We start from the raw sequence: 22,319 nt of genomic DNA, 5'->3' as shown, positions 1-22,319 counted from the left end.
TATTTTGAATATTTTCATAATAAATAAATAACAAACATGTAAAGAGTTAGATGTATTTAATCTGATTTAAACATTACACAATATATACATGTATCAACAATCACAAGGTACACAAATGTTTAGAATTTCAAGTTTTCATGTGTTCATTTAAAAAAAAACACCTTACTTTAAATCTAAAAAAAAAAATATTGACATACATTTTTTTCCTCTAATCTATATTCACTGAGGAAAAAGATGTCATTAGACAGGAACCTAAGAAAAAGTTACAGAAATATATTCTTAAGGGAGAGAGAAGATTTAAGAGGGAGGAAAAAGCTGTAAGCATCACAATATCTGACTGTGAAGCCATAGTAACTAAGAAAACATGGTATTGGCATAAAAACTGAAATAGTCAAATGGAACAGAAAAGAATATCCAGAATTTAATTTACATGTTTACAACCAAGCTACTTTCAACAAAAGTGCTAAGAAAAATATTGGAGAAAGAACAAGTTCTTCAACAAATGGTGCTAGTAAAACTGTGTGTGTGTGTGTGTATGTGCGCACACACGCGTGCATGCACATGCAGAAGACTAAATCTAGTACACTACCTTGCCCATATTTATTTTGCTTGGTTTACTGGAAAGGCTGCTAGTGTTATATAATATATAATGTTGAAAGTAGAAATGCTCAGCTTTTCCAACCTCAGAGGGAAACAATCTGGTATGTTATGTGTGTATGACAAAAACTTGCTATATCACCCAGGCTAGGCTTGACTTCACCATTCTCCTGCTTCAGCCTCCTGAGTAGCTGGGACTACAGATACGCATCATAATATCTAACATTAATATTCTGATTTCTGGTCTTGCACATATGTCCTTTGTAAGTTTGGGAAACTTATCTGTTGTGTGTAATATGCTGATAGTTTTTTTAAATCACAAATGGATATTAAGTTTCACAGGTTATTTCACCGCCATCTATTGAGATAATCACATGACTTTCTTCATTTTGTTAACATGGAAAAAATTATACTGAATAATTTTTAATGTTAAACCAGACTTGCATTCTTTTCTTTCCTTTTTTTTTTTTTAGTTGTAGTTGGACACAACATCTTTATTTTATTTTTATGTGGTGCTGAGGATCAAACCCAGGGCCTAGTATGTACTGGGCGAGAGTTCTACGCTGAGCCACAATCTCAGCCCCCAGTCTTGCATTCTTAACATTAAATCATACTTGATTGTTATGTTCCTCTTTATACAATTATATTTTATTTAGCAATATTCATTTAGAATTTAAGAAGGATACTGATATCATATTTTCTTCTTTTTTAAAGTCCTTTCTTTTCAATATATATACCTTTATTTTATTTATTTATTTTTACGTGGTGCTGAGGATCGAACCCAGGGCCTTGCACGTGGTCTAGGGGAGCACTCTACTGCTGAATCACAACCCCAGACCCCTGACTTTTCTTAATGCAAAACGTTTTGGCATTACATTTAATTTCTTGAAAAGATACAGGCTATTCAATTTCACTGTTTCATCTTACAACAATTTTGGTATAGTTCTTTCTCAGGGAAAACTTCACAGAAACTAAGTGGTTTTATTTTTTGATATATAGTTATTTATTTTTCTTATGATAATTTTAATATCTGTAACATCTATGGGGTTAACTCCCTTTCATTACAAATATTGGTGATTTGTAATCTCTCAGTCTCTTTCAGTCTATGTAGGGAATTGTCAGTTTTGTTATCTTTTTAAAAGTAACAGTTTACGGATTTAATTTTCTCTCCCTGTTTTTTTTTTTTTTTTTTTTTTAGTGGCTCTATTCAACTCTGTTAATTTCTTCATTATCTTCTTTCATTTACTTGCTTTGAGTTTATCTCATTCTTGTTTTGAACCTTCTGAAGTTGAATTTTAAGTAGCTGAGGAAAGATCATTCTTCCTAATAATTGTTTAAAGTTATGTTTCTTTCTAAACAATGTTTGAACAGCATTTCCTGTTTAACTATCATTTAATCCAAACATTTTCTAATTTCCAAGTGATTTTATCTTAGCCCCTTGAATTATTTGGAAGTATATTGTTCAATATCCTGATATTTAAAGTTTTTCTAACTGGTTTATGACTGTAGTAAGAAAACACACTTCTATATGATTGTGATTCTTTTAAATATAAGATCATTCAGACCTAAAAAAATGTGTCTTCCACTATTGTTGGATACACTCTTCTATGAATGCCAATTAGATGAAGCCTGCTCACTGTATTTTCAAAATTTTTGTACTCTCAGTTATCTATTTATTTAGTTATTTTAAAAATTTTCTTTCTTGGTGTTTTATCCATTGCTGAGAGAGGTATTAATACATTTCTTACTGTGACTATAGAATTATCTATTTTTTCCTTTGATTCTGTAGATTTTTTTGTTCTATATCACTTTTTATATCTGGTAATACACTTTTGTGTTATTTTTATCTTTATTAAAAAAGTAATTTTAATAAATAAATACTTTAAAAATAAGTAAATCTAGCCTTCTTAGGTTATTTGTATAGTGTATCTTTTCATATGCACATATGTGTATTTTTACTTGTTATTTATATTTCAAAGATTCCACTTTTTGGCAGTGTATATTACCATCTTTCCTTCCTCCCTTACCCATTATAAATTTGGATCAGGAACTTTCTCTATTAAGGGCCACATAGGAAACATTTCAGGATTTGTGAGCCTGAATGGTTTTAGTTTATTTTGGGTCTGCCCTTGAAGGAAACTGTGGACCCATGTCTCCTCCTCTTTTTCTTTTCAATCTTGTCCATGGGGTGAGCAGACCATCAAACCAGTAGGCAATTAGAAACCTTTTCTCTGTATAAGTTGATGAAGGGAAATTGGCTAACAGAATCTAAAGAAGTTGAATCTGTTCTTTTACATTCAACTTAGCGTTTGTAAAAAGAAAAAAAGAAAAAGAAAGAAAAACACACACACAAAGGTATATATCATATCTATATCTCATAAACCAGGTGAATTAAATCAACAGAAAATTAATGTCTCATAGTGTTGGAGAATAGAACACTAAGTCAAGATATCAGCAGGTTCATGTACCCTCTGAGACTGTGAGTAGTATCGTTCATGCAGTTGTTAGCTTCCAGTGTGTGGCAATCTTTCTTGTTCCTTAGTAAGCAGCTACATCATCAATTTCTGCTTCCATGTCCACATGGCACTCACTCTATGCATTTCCATATCATCTTCAGTCTATATGTTTCAGTATTTAAATTTCCCATTTTTATCGGATTAGGAATCACACTAATTACCTCATTTTAATTTCCTCTGAAACAATTGTTATCTAAATAGACCACATTCCAAAATACAAAGATATAGGATTTCAGTGTATCTTTTTGCAGGGACACAATTCAACTCAGAAGTTTCCTTTTCTCTTAGAAAAGTTGTAAGACAACCATTAGCAGTAACATTCAAATAGTATTCTAAGAGACAGAACATTTAATAATTATTTTCTTCTATATCACTGTGAGTTATAGTAGAATGGTTAGTGGGCATTACACTGTATTATTTGTTATTCAAAAATATTAGCCAGGTGTGGAGGCACACTCTTATAGTCCCAATGACTCAGGAGGCCAGGGCAGGAGGATTTAAATTTGAGGCCAATCACGGCAATTTAGTGAGTCCCTGTCTCAAAGCAGATAAAAAGGTGGTTCAGGATGTAACTTAGTGGTAGAAGTCTCCTGGGTTCAATCTCTAATCTTGGAGAAAGTATTTACAATTGATTGTTAAAGAAATGAGTTATAATGGAGGATGAACTCTTACTTTTTATGATAGTGTTCTTTTAACATAGCTGCTTTGTCAAAAGTCTAATTACACACATTTTACAGTAAGATCTTCACCAACATAATAGCTTGTCAAATTTTTTTCCGAAGGCACACATAAACCAAACTGTATAATAAAAAGAATGAAGCAGTAAGAATTTTTAAAAAAGGAGGAGGATGGCATTAGTAAGAGAACTCTATAAAATATGGACTGACATTAGAATTTCCTTTTTAAAAACATACTTTAAAATGGCATATAAGGCTGACAAAAACAGATTCATGAATATTAGTTTATCAGATCCAATAATGTTCTAAAAAGTGTTTTGAAAATATGAATTTAAATAGTATTTGACATCGACAGTCTGTGGAAAATATAACAGCTTATTTGAGGTTAGAAGTAAATATTAAATATATGTAACTAATCATTTGTACAAACATTGGCAGTATGAATTCATATAAAGATGTAAAACTGCATAATAAAACATGATTGTCCTGTGACAACTGAAATTTTATGGGATTAGGAATGTCTTTAAAAAGAGTAAACAGTGCTATTCTTTTCTTTTTAATAAATACTGCAAGATGAGTAGAGGTTCTGAATGAGAATGTGATTGAAATTTACATTTTATCACTTAATCACTTCAAGTCTAATAGTAAAATAGTTCTTCTGTTTCCAAATATAATGTCTGCTGGAAATGGAGAAAAAAATGCTAAGTGAAGTAAGCCAGACTCATAAAATCAAAAGTCTAATGACTTCTCTCATATATGGAAGCTAGACCAAAATAAGGGAAGGAAGGTGGTAGAGGAGGGGATATCATAAAGATATAGAATAGATCAGTGGAGTAGAAGAAGAAAAGAGTGAGGGAAGAAAGAAGGGAAAGGGGAGAAATATGGAATGAATTTAACAAAATCACGGTATATACATATTTAAATGTACCCAAAAGAATTTCACCTTTATATATGTGTAGAAAATACCAATCAAAAAATAAACAAAGGAGTGAAAGGAAGATCAACAGAGAAGGGAAAATAGAGGGCAGGAGGAAGGGAGAGAAAGCAGGAGGTATGGGGATTGAAATCAAATTCCTTGCATGTATTATTTTGTCAAAATGAACACAAATACTAAGTATAATTATACTGCTCTAATAAAAAAACTGAAAAGGAACAACTAAGAATGCTGGCAACATTAAAATAATTAAAATTGGTTATTGTATCAAAACAATTACATCTGGAATTGATTTCATTTGAACAGCTAAAAGGTGCATTTATGCTGCCATTATTACATTTTCAGAAGAGTTTAAATTACAAAATTTGAGAGAGCTTCAAAGCAATTTCTTAATCTAACCATGGTGATCTTGATGGACCAATTTTAAAAAAAGGGGGGTATAAGTAAAGAGAAACCCTTCAAAAAAAAATAGGTGACAATTGTTTTTAAAACATTACTTTAACACTCTTTTTATAATTGAAAAATACCAACCTGAGGATTAGAGCATTTTATCTCCAGGGACTCCAGGTCAACATGAAGACAGACAACAAATGAATGTCTGGCATCAGGTCCTGTAGCAAGTAGTTTTTGAGATGTGACAGCTAGAGTAGAGGTACAACCCATAGGTTCCACTAAGCTAAGTGTCACTTGTTTTCCAATAAGGGTATATATGCTGAAATGTTGCAAGTTGATGGTCCATGGAAAAGCATCACCTGTTAAAGGAAATAGGGAGGCACACACATACAAAAATACAGTTAACTGTCACTTGATAATAAAAGTTCTACTATCTATATTTGAAATATAAAAAATTTAACACTGTATCATAAAAAGCAAATAGATCCAGATCAAAAGTGCTAAATAAGTTAAAAGCTTTAAGTTATCTTTTAAAAAATGTTTAGGAATATACTTCTATAGCAACAATTATGTATATCCTTTACAATAAATGAACAGTGGAGAGTGTATTGTGTAACAGTTGGAGATGTATGCATCTGTACTGTGCTCTAGTAGGCTGTTCTGTGTAACAGAGGTGTATGCACCACACTTTTAAAAAACTCATAGAAAATGGCATAAATTATGTGAATACAGTAATTTTTGGAATGACTAAAAATGACCATAGACTTTTCTAGGGAATGAAAGAAGAAACAATAAACAATCTACTATAGTCTTTTGGACAACCAGTATCAGAATTGTGTGGGATATTTACTTAAAATAGAGGTGTCTGGGTTCTATAATAGACCTACTTAATTATCTCTCCTACTAATACTCAGTAAACATTTCATTATTCCCTGGATGATTCAAAAGTATTAAAAGTTCCTTTTAAATAAAATGCTCTTAATAATAAAACTAACACTCAAATGTCATTATTAAAAGCAAAATTCCTTTCCTTCTTTTATATTCTTTTACTAATTTATATAAAATTATTTCATTAATATAAATTATTCATATAAAACATCTTAGTTTTTATTATATCTACAATAAGTTACTCTGTAAAATAATTTTTAAAAGTCCAGTATAAGAAATATTTATAAACATTTATTTTTGTGATGTCAGATATTCCTGTCACTTGTATTTTGGACTACAATTCTGACAGCACTTAACATTATATAGGGTAATAGCATTTTTTAAGTAATTCAATTATTTAACTAATTTAATTATTTGAAAATAAATTGAAAACATTTATATCTAATTACAGAGGTACTCAGTAACTCACTATAATTTAGAATATATGTTATTTTAAAGAGTAATATATTTTATCCTGCCATTCCAAAAAGTATTATTAATATTTTGTCACAGTTCTTTCACATATTTCCCTCCTATGGTTGATAGTTGTGCTAACACAGAATAAGATCAGGGAATCACACTGTTCTTATAATTTTACATTCTTTATTCATTGAAGAAAAAATACCAAGTGAATTACTACAAGGATCATACTATAAATATATACTCAAGCAATCTAAATGTTCATTAGATACACTGGGATAACAGGTTCCACAGGTAGATTCTCAACAGGATGAACATTCAATATGTCCTGCTCAAATGTACTTAATAAAAGTGTAAAATAAGAATCTTTGAAATTGAAACTTTGATAACAAGAATAAATCTAGCTAAATAGTAGTTCATAATAAATGAACTAAAAACAATGTTAACTGAATAATTATATGCAGTCAACATGGTGATACTTTGCCTGTCTTAAAGATTTAAAATATTTTTCTTTGAAGAAAGAATGACAAACTTTAAATCATCTGTAATCTAAAATAGTTTTTAGACTTACATTAAATTCCATGCTATTCACAAAATAAAATCTCTGCCAAATTGGTGTCATGTTGAGAGCCACAGCCGAAGGGGCCCCAGCAAACTTTCAGACTGCCAGCTGATGATTGGCTCACAGGGGCCCAAGCAACTTCTAGCTGATTGGCTCCTCTGCGGTGATGCTCATTGAGCTGTTTCCCTGCCCTTTCAGATCAGGAAGCTGCTCATTGGGGGACTTTTTTGGCTCCGCCCACACAACCCAGCCAATCGGCCTCAAGAGCAGGAGGAGTGGGGGAGGTTGAGAGGCTTGTGGGAAGCCGGTGGTGGCAGTTGGGCTCTGAAGGTTTTTCCTGAGGAGCTGTTTTGTTTAGCATGTGTGGTTCTAAAAATAAAGTTCGTTTCTTTTGACAAGTGGCTCCTGAATTGTGCCCAGCCAGACTGCGGCAGTGTCATATATTTGGAATGATTTTAGATACATGATTTTAAAACTGAGAGTGAGAAAAATACATATTTTTTTTTCAAACCCTACTTTATCCAAGAAATTAAGTAGTGATTATGTTGTATGCAAGAACACTACATTTAAACTTGTTAAATTAAAAAAAAATCCCAAATGACATGACGGTACACTATTCTCAGATATATGTTCCTGTTTCTTCTTCAGAAACAGACCAATAAATTAAAATTGGCTTTATCATAGTCTCTTAAAATGAAATTTAAAAAGTATTATTTCATGTTCATTTACTTAGCATACACATTATTTTAAAAAAGCACAGTATGCCAAAAATTTGTCAATTAATTGCTCTGTTAAAAATTTTCAAATCAGCCAGGAGCAGAGGCACATATCTGTTATCCCAGTGGCTCAAGAGGCTGATAACCAGGAGGACTCTGATTCAAAGCCAGCCTCAGCAATTTCTTGAGGCCCTATCTCTAAATAAGATACAAAAAAAGGTCTGGGAATGTGGTTCAGTGGTTAAGTGACCCTGTGTGGAATCTTTGGTACCAAAAAAAAAAATTACAAATCACATTAAGTGCACAAGTACTACTTACACACACAAAAACAGAAACATATAAACTTTCTATAATATAACATTGGCAGAATAACATTCTACATATTTTCTCAAATACATCCACACATCCATGACAGGCCAAAAGTATATACTATTTTGATAGTCCCATGTAGATTTTTATGACCTTCACAATGAGAATTTTTTTAAATTTGTTATATGACAGCAGAATACATTATAATTCATATTACACATACACAGCATGATTTTTCTATCTCTGGTTGTACATAAAGTACAGTCACAACATTCATGTCTTCATACATGTACTTAGGGTAGTGATATCCATCTCATTCCACTGTATTTCCTACCCCCATTCCCCCTTCCCTTGCCCACCCTCCCCTTTCTCCTATCTAGGGTTCATCTAATCCTCCCATGCCCCCACCCCAACCATATTATGAATCAGCATCCTTAAATCAGAGAAATCACTCAGCATTTGGTTTTAGGGGATTGGCTAATTTCACTTAGCAATATATTCTCCAGCTCCATCCATTTAGCTACAAATGCCATGATTTTACTTTCTTTTAATGCTGAATAATATTCCATTGTGTATATATACTACATTTTATTTATCCACTCATCTACTAAAGGGCATCTGGGTTGGTTCCACAATTTAGCTTTTGTGAATTGTGCTGCTATAAACATTGATGTGGCTTATCCTTGTAGTATGCTGTTTTTAAGTCCTTTGGGTATAGACCAAGGAGTGGGTAGCTGGCTCAAATGGTGGTGGTTCCATTCCCAGTTTTCCAAGGATTCTCCATACTGCTTTCCAGATTGGCTATACCACTTTGCAGACCCAACAGCAATGTATGAGTGTGCCTTTTCCCCTACATCCTTGCCAACGTTTACTTTTGTTTGTATTCCTGATAGCTGCCATTCTGACTGGTGCGAGTAGTTTTGATTTGCATTTCTCTAATTGCTAGAGATGTTGGACATTTTATTTCATATATTTGTTGACCAACTGTAATTCTCCTGAGAAGTGTCTGTTCAACTCCTTAGCCCATTTATTGACTGGGTTGTTTTTTTGTTTTTGTTTTTTTGTTTGTTTGTTTGTTTTTGTTTTTTTGGTGTTACATTTTTTTGATTTTTTGAGTTCTTTAAATATCCTATATTTATAATATAGGATATATTATACAGTAAATTTAAAATTTCATAATAGCTCTATTTGATGTGCATGAGGCAAAAATTTGCTCTCAAAATGTAGGCTCTCTCTTCAAAAGAAACTCATTGTTTCTTTTGCTAAGAAGAAGCTTTTTAGTTTGAATCCATTCCACTTATTGATTCTTGATTTTATTTCTTGTACATTAGGAGTCTTGTTAAGGTAGTCAGTGGGTGCATTTTGATTGATGTTATTTGTTAATGTCAAACCTAATTGATCTAGGACATCTCGTCCCCATAAATTTACGGGAAGATGATCCAATACATATGGCTGTATAGTTCCTTCACATCCTTCAGGATCCTTCCAATCTAATACCATTGCACTTCTATGGGGATCAGTCGCCACTCCTAGGCCTCGAAGCGTTTGAGTGGCTTGTTGTAATGGCCAATGTTTTGGCCATTCTTGACGAGAGATGATGCTAAAGTCTGCACCTGTAATCCAGTAGCCCATTAAATTCATGCTTTCTTTTCTCCAGTGTATGTTTTTGGCTCCTTTGTATAATATGAGATAACTGTATTTAGGTGGGTTAGTCTCTGTGTCTTCTATTCTGTACCATTGATCTACATGTCTATTTAGGTGCCAATACCATGCCATTTTTGTTATTATAGCTTTGTACTATAGATTAAGGTCTGGTATTTTGATGCCTCTTGCTTCACTCTTCTTTTTAATAATTACTTTGGCTATGCTGGGTCTCTTATTTTTCCAAATGAATTTCAAAATTGCCTTTTCTATTTCTATAAGGAATGATATTGGAATTTTAATTGGAATCACATTGAATCTGTATAGTGCTTTGGGTAGTATGACCATTTTGACAATGTTAATTTTGCCTATCCTAGAGCATATGAGATCTTTACATCTTCTAAGGTCTTCTTCAATTTCTTTCTTGAGTGTTCTGTAGGTTTCATTGTAGAGGGCTTTCACCTCTTTTGTTAATAAATCCCAAGGTATTTTACTTTTTTGAGGCTATTGTGAGTGATGTAGTTTTCCTAATTTCTTATTCAGAGGACTCATCAATGATGTACAGAAATGCATTTGATTTATGGGTGTTGATTTTCTATCCTGTTACTTTGCTGAATTCATTTATTAATTCTAGAAATTTTCTGGAGGAGGTTTTTGGATCCTCTAAGTATAGAATCACGTCATCAGCAAATAATAATAGTTTGAGTTCTTCTTTTCCTATTCATATCCCTTTACGTTCTTTAGTCTATTTGATTGGTCTGACTAGAGTTTCAAAGGGCTAAGTTGAATAGCAGTGGTGAAACAGGGCATCCCTGTCTTGTTCCAGTATTTAGAAGGAATGCATCCAATTTTTCTCGATTTAGAATGATGTTGGCCTGGGGGTATATTATAGATAGCTTTTACAATGTTGAGGTATGTTCCTACTATCCCTATTTTTTCTAGGGTTTTGAATATGAAAGAAAGGGTGCTGTATTTTGTCAAATGCTTTCTCACATCAATTGATATAATCATATGATTCTTATCTTTATGTCTATTGATGCAATGAATTATATTAATTGATTTCTGTTTGTTGAATCAATCTTGCCTCCCTAGAAGGAACTCCACTTGATCATGATACACTATTTTTTAAAATATGTTTTTGTATGCAATGAATTTTTGCATCAATGTTCATCAGGGATATTGGTCTACAATTTTCCTTCCTTGATGCATCTCTGCCTGATTTTGGTATCAGGATGATACTAGCACCATAAAATGAGTTTGGTAGGGTTCCCTCCTTTTCTATTTCATGGAATAATTTGAGGAGTATTGGTATTAATTCTTCTTATTAGATCTTGTAAAATTCAGCTGTGAATCTGTGTGGTTTGGACTTTTTTTGGTTGATAGGCTTTTGATGGTGTCTTTTATTTCCTTGATTGAAATTGATCTGTTTAAATTGTATATGTCCTCTTGACTCAATTAGATTTGATCATATGCTTCTAGAAATTTGTCAGTGTCTTCGAGGTATTCTATTTTACTGGAGTATAAATTTTCTCAGTAGTTTCTAATTGTCTTCTGTATTTCAATAGTGTCTGTCATGATATTTCCCTTTTCACCATGGTTTTTAGTAATTTGAGTTTTTTTCTCTCCTTCTTTTTGTTAGGATGACTAAGGGTTTGTCAATTTTATTTATTTTTTCAAAAAACCAGCTTTTTGTTTTGTCACTTATTTGAATTCTTTTGTTTCAATTTCCTGTTTTCTGATACTTTGGGTTTCTTCCTCTTTTCCCAGGTCGTTTATTTGTTGACTTTTTCTTCTTTTAATGAATGAACTCTATGCAATAAACTTACTTCTTAGCTTTGCGTTCATAGTGTCCCATAGATTTTGATAAGTTGCATTGGAGTTCTCATTTTCCTCTAAGAATTTCTTTTTTATCTTCATCCTGATGTCTTCTGTTATCCATGTATCATTCAATAGCATATTATTTAATATCCAGATGTTTGAGTAGCTTCTATTTTTTACTTTATCATTCATTCTAATTTCGTTCCATTATGGTCAGAGAGAATGCAGGATAGTATCACTATTTTTTGGTATTTGCTAAGACTTGCTTTGTGGCATAACATATGGTCTATCATGGAGAAGAATCCATGTGCTAATGAGAAGGAAGTGTATTCACTCATTGATGGATGGAATATTCTATATATGTCTGTTAAGTCTAACGTACTAATTGTATTATTGAGTTCTATAGTTTGTTTAGTTTTCATTTGGAAGATGTACCCAGTGGTGACAGAGGTGTATTAAAGTCACCCAACATTATTATGTTGTGGTCTATTTGGTTCTTTTAGTTGGGAAGGGTTTCTTTGATATACATAGATGTCATATTGTTTGGGGCATATTTATTATTGTTATCTTGTTGTATGAATCCCTTAGGCAGTATGAAATATCCTTCTTTATCCCTTTTCACTAGCTTTGGTTTGGAGTCTACTTTATCGGATATGAGGGTGAAAACCCCTGCCTATTTATGTGGTCCACGTGAGTGGTACATTTTTTCCCACCCTTTCACCTTCGGTGTCTGGGTGTCTTTTCCTATGAGATGAGTCTCTTGAAGGCAGCATAGTGTTAGGTCTTTTTGTTTTGTTTTGTTTTTTTAATCCAAGCTGTCAGTCTATGCCTCTTAATTGATGAGTTAAGGCCATTCACATTCAGGGTTATTATTGAGACATGATTTATATTCTCAAACATTTTGGTTTATTTTTGGTTTTTAACTTGACTTGGTTTCTCCTTTGATTGGCCTTTCCTTTAGTGTAATTCCTTCCTTCTCTTGGAATACTTCCTTCTCCTGGAAAATTTTGCTGACAATGCTCTGTAGCACAGGCTTTCTCACTGTAAATTCTTTCAACTTTCATTTATCATGAAAGGTTTTTATTTCTTCATCAAATCTGAAGGTTAGTTTTGCTGGATATAAGATATTGGGTTAGCAGCCATTTTCTTTCAGAGTTTGGTATATGTTGTTCCAGGATCTCTTAGCTTTGAGGGTCTGGGTTGAAAAATCTGCTGAGACACGGATTGATCTTCCCTTATGTGTAATCTGATTCCTCTCTCTTGTGGCCTTTAAGATCTATCCTCATTCTATAGGCTAGGCATTTTCATTATAATGTGCCTTGGTGTAGATCTGTTGTAATTTTGTACATTTGGTGTCCTATAAGCAATCTGTACTTTAATTTTTAATTCATTCTTCATATTTGGGAAATTTTCTGATATTATTTCATTGAAGAGATTATGCATAACTTTGGTTTGAATCTCTGTGTCTTCCTCTAATCCCAGTAAATCTTAGATTTGGTCTTTTGATAATATCCCATAATTCTTGGAAGTTCTATGGAAAAATATACCCTGTTCATGGATAGGCAGAACTAACATCATCAAAATGGCGATATTACCAAAAGTTCTCTATAGGTTTAATGCAATGCCAATCAAAATCCCAACGGCATTTCTTGTAGAAATAGAGAAAGCAATCATGAAATTCATATGGAAAAATAAAAGACCCAGAATAGCAAAAGGAATTCTAAGCAGGAAGTGTGAATCAGGAGGTATAGCGATACCAGATTTCAAACTATATTACAGAGCAATAGTAACAAAAACAGCATGGTACTGGTACCAAAACAGGCGGGTGGACCAATGGTACAGAATAGAGGACACAGACACTAATCCACAAAGCTACAACTATCTTATATTTGATAAAGGAGCTAAAAGTATGCAATGGAGGAAGGATAGCATCTTCAACAAATGGTGCTGGGAAAACTGGAAATCCATATGCAACAAAATGAAACTGAATCCCCTCCTCTCGCCATGCACAAAAGTTAACTCAAAGTGGATCAAGGAGCTAGATATCAAATCAGAGACTCTGCGTCTGATAGAAGAAAAAGTTGGCGCCGATCTATATATTGTGTGGTCGGACTCCAAATATCTTAATAGGATACCCATAGCACAAGAGTTAATAACAAGAATCAACAAATGGGACTTACTTAAACTGAAAAGTTTTTTCTCAGCAAGAGAAACAATAAGAGAGGTAAATAGGGAGCCTACATCCTGGGAACAAATCTATACTCCTCACACTTCAGATAGAGCCCTAATATCCAGAGTATACAAAGAACTCAAAAAATTAGACAATAAGATAACAAATAACCCAATCAACAAATGGGCCAAGGACCTGAACAGACACTTCTCAGAGGGGGACATACAATCAATCAACAAGTACATGAAAAAATGCTCACCATCTCTAGCAGAGAAATGCAAATCAAAACCACCCTAAGATACCATCTCACTCCAGTAAGATTGGCAGCCATTATGAAGTCAAACAACAACAAGTGCTGGCGAGGATGTGGGGAAAAGGGTACTCTTGTACATTGCTGGTGGGACTGCAAACTGGTGAGGCCAATTTGGAAAACAGTATGGAGATTCCTGGGAAAGCTGGGAATGGAACCACCATTTGACCCAGCTATTGCCCTTCTCGGACTATTCCCTGAAGACCTTAAAAGAGCGTACTACAGGGATACTGCCAGATCGATGTTCACAGCAGCACAATTCACAATTGCTAGACTGTGGAACCAACCCAGATGCCCTTCAATAGATGAATGGATAAAAAAAATGTGGCATTTATATACCATGGAGTATTACGCTGCACTAAAAAATGACAAAATCATGGAATTTGCAGGGAAATGGATGGCACTAGAGCAGATCATGCTTAGTGAAGCTAGCCAATCCCTAAAAAACAAATACCAAATGTCTTCTTTGATATAATGAGAGCAACTAAGAACAGAGCAGGGAGGAAGAGCAGGAAGAAAAGATTAACATTAAACAGAGACATGAGGTGGGAGGGAAAGGGAGAGAAAAGGGAAATTGCATGGTAATGGAGGGAGACCCTCATTGTTATACAAAATTACACATAAGAGGTTGTGAGGGGAATGGGAAAATAAACAAGGAGAGAAATGAATTACAGTAGATGGGGTAGAGAGAGAAGATGGGAGGGGAGGGGAGGGGGGATAGTAGAGGATAGGAAAGGTAGCAGAATACAACAGTTACTAATAGGGCATTATGTAAAAATGTGGATGTGTAACCGATGTATTCTGCAATCTGTATTTGGGGTAAAAATGGGAGTTCATAACCCACTTGAATCTAATGTATGAAATATGATATGTCAAGAGCTTTGTAATGTTTTGAACAACCAATAAAAAAAAAAGAACTTAAAACTAATAAAAAAAATTCTTGGAAGTTCTATTCATTGATTCTTACTATATTCACTGTGTGGTCAACTTTATTTTCAATATTGTATATTTTGTCTACATTATCTGACATTCTGTCTTCCAAGTGATCTAGTCTATTGGTGATGCTTTCTATTGAGTTTTTATTTTTTTATTGTTTCATTCATTTCAAGGATTTCTGATTGTTTCTTCTTCTTCTTTTCTTTCAGAATCTCTTTCTTGAAGTAATCTTTTGCTACCTGTATTTGCTCCTTTATCTCTTTGTTGGTGTGATTGATGGTTGACTGTATTTGCTCTCTTAACTCCTTGTTGGAGTGATCAATTTTTGCCTGTATTTGCTCAGTTAGGTCCTTCTTTAATTCGTAGATCATATTAATTATGTACGTTCTGAATTCCTTCTCTGACGTTTCATCTACTGCACTGTCCATGCATTCTATTATTGTAGTATCTTGGTTTGTTTGGGACACTTTCCTACCTTGTTTTTTATGTTTTCTATGTGTCTCCCTTTCTTGCAGTGTGGATCTGAGGTATTACAGTTTTTACCCTATAATCTCCTGCATATTACCTGTACCTCACTTTGGTGTTGGAGTTCTAGTCCCCAGTATCCAAGGATAAATGCTACTGCAACTAAAGATGGTGGTAGTATTAGCAGAGGTAACTCAAGACAGCAATGAGGGTGTCCAAAGATGGCTGCAAACACTTTGAGAGATGGGTTACCTGTTTGGAGATACAGCTGCCTCCAGGCCCTATCTGTTGTCCCAAGGTCATGGCTACTGTGTTGGGAGGGCTAAGACAATGGCTACAAGTGTCCCAAGATGGAGGTGGGCTGAGCTTGGCTTTGGCATGGATCTGCTGGTCAGCAGGGCCATCCTGGGCCTAACCTTGACCTAGTCTCCTGTGCAGTTTCAGAGGGACAGTCCTAGGTTGGGGCCTTAGCTATGGGTCTGTAGGTCAATGGGGCAGTCCTGGGTTCTGGCCGGGGCCTGGGCCTGGGCTTTGGCATGGGTCTGCCTGTCAGTGGGATGGTCCTGGCCCCAATCTTAGCCCAGGCTCCTATGTGGGTTGGTGGGGAGGTTATATGCTTAAGCCTGGGCTCCAGCTGGGTCTGCTGGTTGGTGGGGTGGTCCCTATGACTAGGATTTTAATTTTATTATTATTATTATTATTATTATTTTTATTAATTTTTTTTGAGACAGGGCCATTCTAACTGTAGTGAATTGAAATCTCAATGTAGTTTTGCTTTGTATTTCCCTGCTTGCAACATTATTGCAACATTATTGAACATTTCTCATATATTTGTTGCCCATTTGTATTCTGTTCAGAAGTTTCTTTTTAGTTCTTTTGCCCATTTATTAATTGAGTTATTTAGTTTTTTGGTGTTAAGTTTTTCTGAGTTGTTTTTATATTCCACATATTAAAACCATTATCGAGGAGCAGGTGACAAAGACCTTCTCAAATTCTTTAGGCTTTCTCTTCAAGCCTTTAATTATTTCCTTTGCTGTGCAGTAGCTGTTTACCTTGATGCTATCCCACTTACTGATTCTTGATTTTATTTCTGGTGCTTTAGGGGTCTTTTTAAGAAAGTTGATACCTGGGCCAATGTGCTAGAGTATTGAGCCTATGTTTTCTTCTAGCATTTGCAGAGTTACAGGTCTAATATCTAGGTCTTTGATCCACTTTGAATTGACTTTTGTATAGGGTGAAAGACAGAGGTATAGTTTCATTCTTCTACACATGGACATCCAGTTTACCCACCATCATTGGTTAAAATGGTTATCTTTTTTCCAATGTATGTTTCTGGCACCTTTGTCAAGTGTCAGATGAATATATCTCTGTGGATTTGCCTCACTCTGACTTGACTTTTAACATGGCCAATCAAAGGAGATAATGAAATGCAACCACTTTCAAGCTAAATATGAAAATCACTAGGTAACTATAAAGTACCTTTACGTGTTTATTCTGATAAGAACATTATTGCAAGTGAGGTTTTAAAAAAATCTTATTTCCCAAAAATAAACTGTAAAGGTGGAGGTAATTGAGAAAATTTAAAAAACACAAATCTGGGAAGTACTTATGATTTAAAAATTGATGAATTTAGGGTGTTAAGAATGAGTCTCTGCCAACACTATTGTTTGTATTCATAATAGCTGCCATTCTGACTGGAGTAAGATAAAATCTTAGAAGTGGTTTTGATTTGCATTTCTCTAATTGCTAGCTATGATGAACGTTTGTTGATTGAATGCATATCATTTTCTGAGAATTATCTGTTCAGATGCTTGGCTCATTTATTGACTGGGTTATAGGTACACTCATACACTGCTGGTGGGACCGCTAATTGGTGAAGTCAATATAGAAAGCAGTATGGAGATTTCTAGGAAAATTGGGAATGGAACCACTATTTGACCCAGCTATCCCTGTCCTTGGTATCTACCCAAAGGACTTAAAAACAGCATACTATAGGGATACAGCCACATCAATGTTTATAGGAACATAAATCCCAATAACTAAACTGTAGAACCAACCTAGATGCCCTTCAATAGATGTATGGATAAAAAAAAATGTGGCATATACACACAATAGAATATTATTCAGCAATAAAGAGAATAAAATCATGGCAATTGCAGGTAAATGGATGGAGTTAGAGAAGATAATGCTAAATGAAGTTAGTCAATCCCAAAAAACCAAATGCTTTCTCTGATATAAGGAGGCTGATACATAGTGGGGTAGGGAGAGGAAGTATGGGAGGAACAGATGAACTCTAGATAGGGCAGAGGGGTTGGAGGGGAAGGCGGGGCATGGGGTTAGAAATGATGGTAGAATGTGATGGTCATTATTATCCAAAGTATGTGTATAAAGACACGAATTGGTATGAATATACTTTGTATACAACCAGAGATATTAAAAATTGTCTCTATATGTGTAATAAGAATTGTAATGCATTCTGCTGTCATATATAAATAAAAAATGATAATAAAAAATAAAAAAGCAGGCACATCTGAATATTGCCAGAATACCAAATGCACAAAATAAATATATACATATCCATCAAGTACAAGACAAAAGTCTGACTACTTGTAATCTGGGAGCAAACTCTGTTAAGTTTTGGCTAACCACTAAGATAAGAAGCCACAAGGTAACACCAAAAAAGCCAGCATTTAAAATAAAGCTGAGAATAAACACAAAACTCACAGAAGCATCATTGGTCACACAAACAGAAAGAAATATATGTCAGATTTAGCAAATGGAAGTTCCTAAATGAAGAAACAAACAAACAAACAAAACCACAATATATTTAGAGAAGAAAACCAGAATGTAGAGTTTATGTATATGCCTACACATATGAATTAAAAAATACTGAAGGGGTATAAAGAAAAGGGAATATGAGATATATGGCAGAAAAAAATCTGCAGGCAATAAAAATCATCTTTGAGTATCTACAGGTAATTGATATAGCACACACAAAAAAAAAACAACAGTGACAACAAAAAACAAAAAGCAGCTCATATAAATGTTCCATGAGACTATGGAAAAATAATTTAGAAATTAACTCATACTTTGAGGCTAGTATTACCTTGATTTAAAATCAGACAAGACTATATAAGAAAATTATAATTCTTCTATCAACAGAGATACAAAACTCCCTGGGGGAAAAATGGGCAAATATTCAGCAGCATATAAAGAGGATTACACACTATTACCAAATAGAATATATCCCACAAATACAAAATTACATTAATTAACTATTTAATAAATTATATAAAATTGGTTAATGTAATGTTCAATATTAAAAGCATAAGTACAAGAACTATTTAATTACCAATAGATTCATTAAACCATCTGGCAAAACCCAGAAAAAAGTAAAACCCAGTAAAAAGTCTCAACAAACTATGAATAGAATGAACCATTCTCAACCTGATGAAGGACATTTGTAAAAAATCCACAGTAGTATAGCTTGGAGGTTTTTTTAAAAATTTATTCTTCTTCTTATTTTTAATCAAAAGAGACAGGGTCTTGCTAAGTTGCCCAGGCTGGTCCCAGTAAGTGTTTGTACCATAACATGGAGCCTTACCATAGGCTCAGACAAATAGGGCCACTTATTCTTGGACTGTAACCTCCAAAACTGTAAAACAAAAATAAATCTTTACTCTTTGTAAAATCTGTACTCTTTGTAAGTTTATTATCTCAGGTATTTGTAATAATGAAAAACTAACACTCAAAGCTAACATCATACTTAATGCTGAAAGACTGAATGCCTTCCCTCTAGAAGTGGAAACAAGAAAAGCTTATCTATTCTCACTGGGTTTATGTAGTGCTACACAAGAGATTCTAACAAATGTATTAAGGTAAAATCAAAACAAATTTCATACCATTCAGATGGCAAAGAAAGAAATAAGACTGTCTTTAATTACCTGTGGCATGATACAGAATATAGAAAATCCCAAAGAATTCATAATAAAAATAATTACTACTAATAAATAAGTTTATCATGATTCAAGATACAAAAAATATACGTATATCAACTCAGTATTTGTATGTATTAGGAATGAAGAATAAAAAGAAAATAATTTCATCAGACTAGCATCAAATAAATAAAATATATGGGGAAAAAACTAAACTATAAAATATCGGTGAAGACATAGTAAACAGAAACATTCTATTCTTCTAAATTCAAAATCCAAAGATTAAATAATGTTGAGAAAACAAGGTTTTCCATAATGAACTACAAAATAAATGAAATTGCTACAAATGCCTAACAAAATTTTTCTTTGAAAATTGGTAAGTGGATAGTAAAATTTTATAAAACTACAGAGGATAAAGAATAAGCAAAATAGGAGGCATGGGTCAGGAAAGATGGTGGAATTAGATGGACATCACTACCCTAGGAATATGATTGATTGCATGTATGGTGTGACATTATGTTATCTACACAATCAGAGAAATGAAAAGTTGTGCTATAATTGTGTACAATGCATCAAAATGCATTCTGCTGTCATATATACCTAGTTTAAATAAATTAACTAAAATATGCAAAATAATTTCAAAAAAGAAGAAAATTTGATGATATTTATGATCTAATTTAAAAATTTACAGCATGATCTTGACACTAGGATAGGCATATAGATCAACGTAAAAGTAACAATATGAGAAAAAGTTGTTATTTATGGTGAACTGATTTTGAAAAAAGGTGCCAAGATAATTCAATGTGGAAAAGTATAGTTGTTAGAAAAAATAATAATGTGATAACTGAATATCCAAATGCAATAAAATTAACTTAGGCCCTTACCTCAAACCATACAAAAAATTACCTCAAAGTGGATCCTAAATAGATTTGATGTAGAGCTAAAACTCTGAAAACAAAAATAATTCATAAAAGAAAACTTATAAACTAGATATTATCACATTTAAAATTTTTATGTTTCACAAGTAACCATTAAGAAAATGAGAAGATAAGCTTCAGCCTTGAAAGTAAATCATAAATCTGAAAAGATTTGTATCTAGAATCTAAAGAATTCTTACAACTTGAAAATAAAACAACTCAAAAATAGACAAATGATTTGCATAGATGTTTTTCTAAACATACATTAATAGTAAGTAAGTAAAGAAATAAATATTACTCATTACAAATACACAAGTTGAATCAATAATGAGATACCACTATACACCTACTAGATTGGCTAGGATACCAAGTGTTGACAAGGAAACATGGAATGACCCTAACACATTGATGATGCATAAAACCATCTGGAAAGCAGTTTGGCAGTTTCCTGAAATGCTCAATGTAAATTTACCATACTGCCTAGTTATTTTCCTTCAAAGACTATTAGTGATCAATTATAACATTCACCCACACAAATACATGCACAAGTATATATATATATATATATATATATATATATCAGTATTATTCACAATAGACAAAAACTGGCAACAATGAAAGTGTGTATCGAATTTTAAACTAAGGAACAAAATATGATATAAGTATACAGTGGAATGTTCCTCAACAATAAAAAGGAATACACTACTAACACATGACACATTGTGGGAAAGCTTCAAAAATATTACATTAGGCAAACAAAGCCAGATTGAAAAGACTATATGTTGTTTGGAATTTTCCTAGTATATTAAAATGTCCAGAAAAGGCAACTTTATGTGGACATAAATTAGATAAGTGGTTGCCTAGGTTTGGAGATAGAACCAGAGAATAAATACAAATGAGAAGAAAAGAACTTTTAGGGTGATAGAAATAGGCTGAATTTATATAGTGATTGTGGCTGCATGTCTTAATTAAAATCACCTAGCTGTACACTTATAATGTATCGATATTATATGTAAATTATTCTTTAATAAATGTAAAATTTAATTAACAAAGTATTCATTTTTTCAAAGCATTTATTTATTTTTTAAAGGGTAATAGAGAAGGAAACAGCCAAGGCCAGATTCTGAGTTTTAGCACAGATTCCGTAAAGTTACCAGAGCTGCCACCATGTCCTTCTAATCCCATCCTTTCTCTGGCACAATCTACCCATTTCATACTACTTCCAATGTTCTTCTTTGGCCTTCAGAGGTCATTGAACCCCTACTTTAGGATAACTTAACAATATTCCTCCCATGTAACCTGGGAAAATACGATTTATAAAATGGTGAAATGGCCAGGGTTGTGGCTCAGTGGTACAGTGCTTGCCTAGCTAGCATGTGTGAGGCACTGGGTTTGATTCCTGGCACCACATAAAAATAAACAAATAAAATGAAATGGTGAAAGTCCACATTCACTAAAAAAAAAAAAAATGAAAGAATTAACAGTTTTTTAACAATCCTCTTACTTTAAGATGAAAATGATTTTTTTAAATGCTAACTCTATATAAAATACTCAAAAAAGACAAGGCTAGATTTTTTTTTCAATCAGTACTTGAAAATTGTACATAATACATATTACTTTACATAATGAGTATTATGTATGTATGTGGGACTATGAATTAATTATAAAGTATTTAAAAAAAAACACTGGGAAGAAATAAAAGCAAAAGAATAGTGATCACCACAAGAGTTTTTTTTTCTTCTGTATGTTTCTCATTGCCCAAATATCCTTTAATAAAAACATATTGACTTTATATTCATTAAAATAAAAAAAAAACACGGAAAAAAAGGCCCAGTGGCCAGCAGAGGGGCAGAGCTGCCAACCACGCCTGCAAAGTAGGCGGGCCTACGACCCACCGGCAGAACATGCGCAGCGGCCTGCTGAGGGGCAGAGGCGCCCCCTCCCCCGGCGCCTGCAAGGTAGACGGAACTGTGACCACCCACAGAACAGGGCCAGTGGCCTGCTGAGGGGCAGAGCTGCCAACCACGCCTGCAAGGTAGGCGGAACTGTGACCACCCACAGAACAGGCCCTGTGGC

The 22,319-nt window shown here is 33.6% G+C and overlaps 1 protein-coding gene across 12 annotated transcripts in view; it reads right to left on the bottom strand.

The window, feature by feature from the left end:
* Vps13b (vacuolar protein sorting 13 homolog B) overlaps positions 1 to 22,319 on the bottom strand; it is a 756,023-nt gene that overhangs the window by 348,166 nt on the left and 385,538 nt on the right. For 11 of the 12 annotated variants that reach the window (XR_006856245.2, XM_046464889.2, XM_046464891.2 and 8 more), the window contains one exon: positions 5,256 to 5,476. Coding sequence is in view for 11 of the 12 variants with exons in the window: in XM_046464889.2 (XP_046320845.1) it covers positions 5,256 to 5,476 (221 nt within the window). In the remaining variant the exon portion in view is untranslated. Of the gene's footprint in view, positions 1 to 252; positions 3,912 to 5,255; positions 5,477 to 22,319 lie in introns of those variants that run through there. The other variant, XM_058585637.1, reaches the window with a different exon arrangement.

This window comes from Marmota monax, unplaced genomic scaffold (genome assembly GCF_021218885.2).
Source record: "Marmota monax isolate L192 unplaced genomic scaffold, Marmota_monax_Labrador192_F-V1.1 WCK01_AAM20220418_F8-fsc00003, whole genome shotgun sequence".
Classification (NCBI taxonomy): Eukaryota; Metazoa; Chordata; class Mammalia; order Rodentia; family Sciuridae; genus Marmota; species Marmota monax.
Note: the sequence above shows the minus strand (reverse complement) of the source record. Positions and strands in the feature narration are given on the sequence as shown.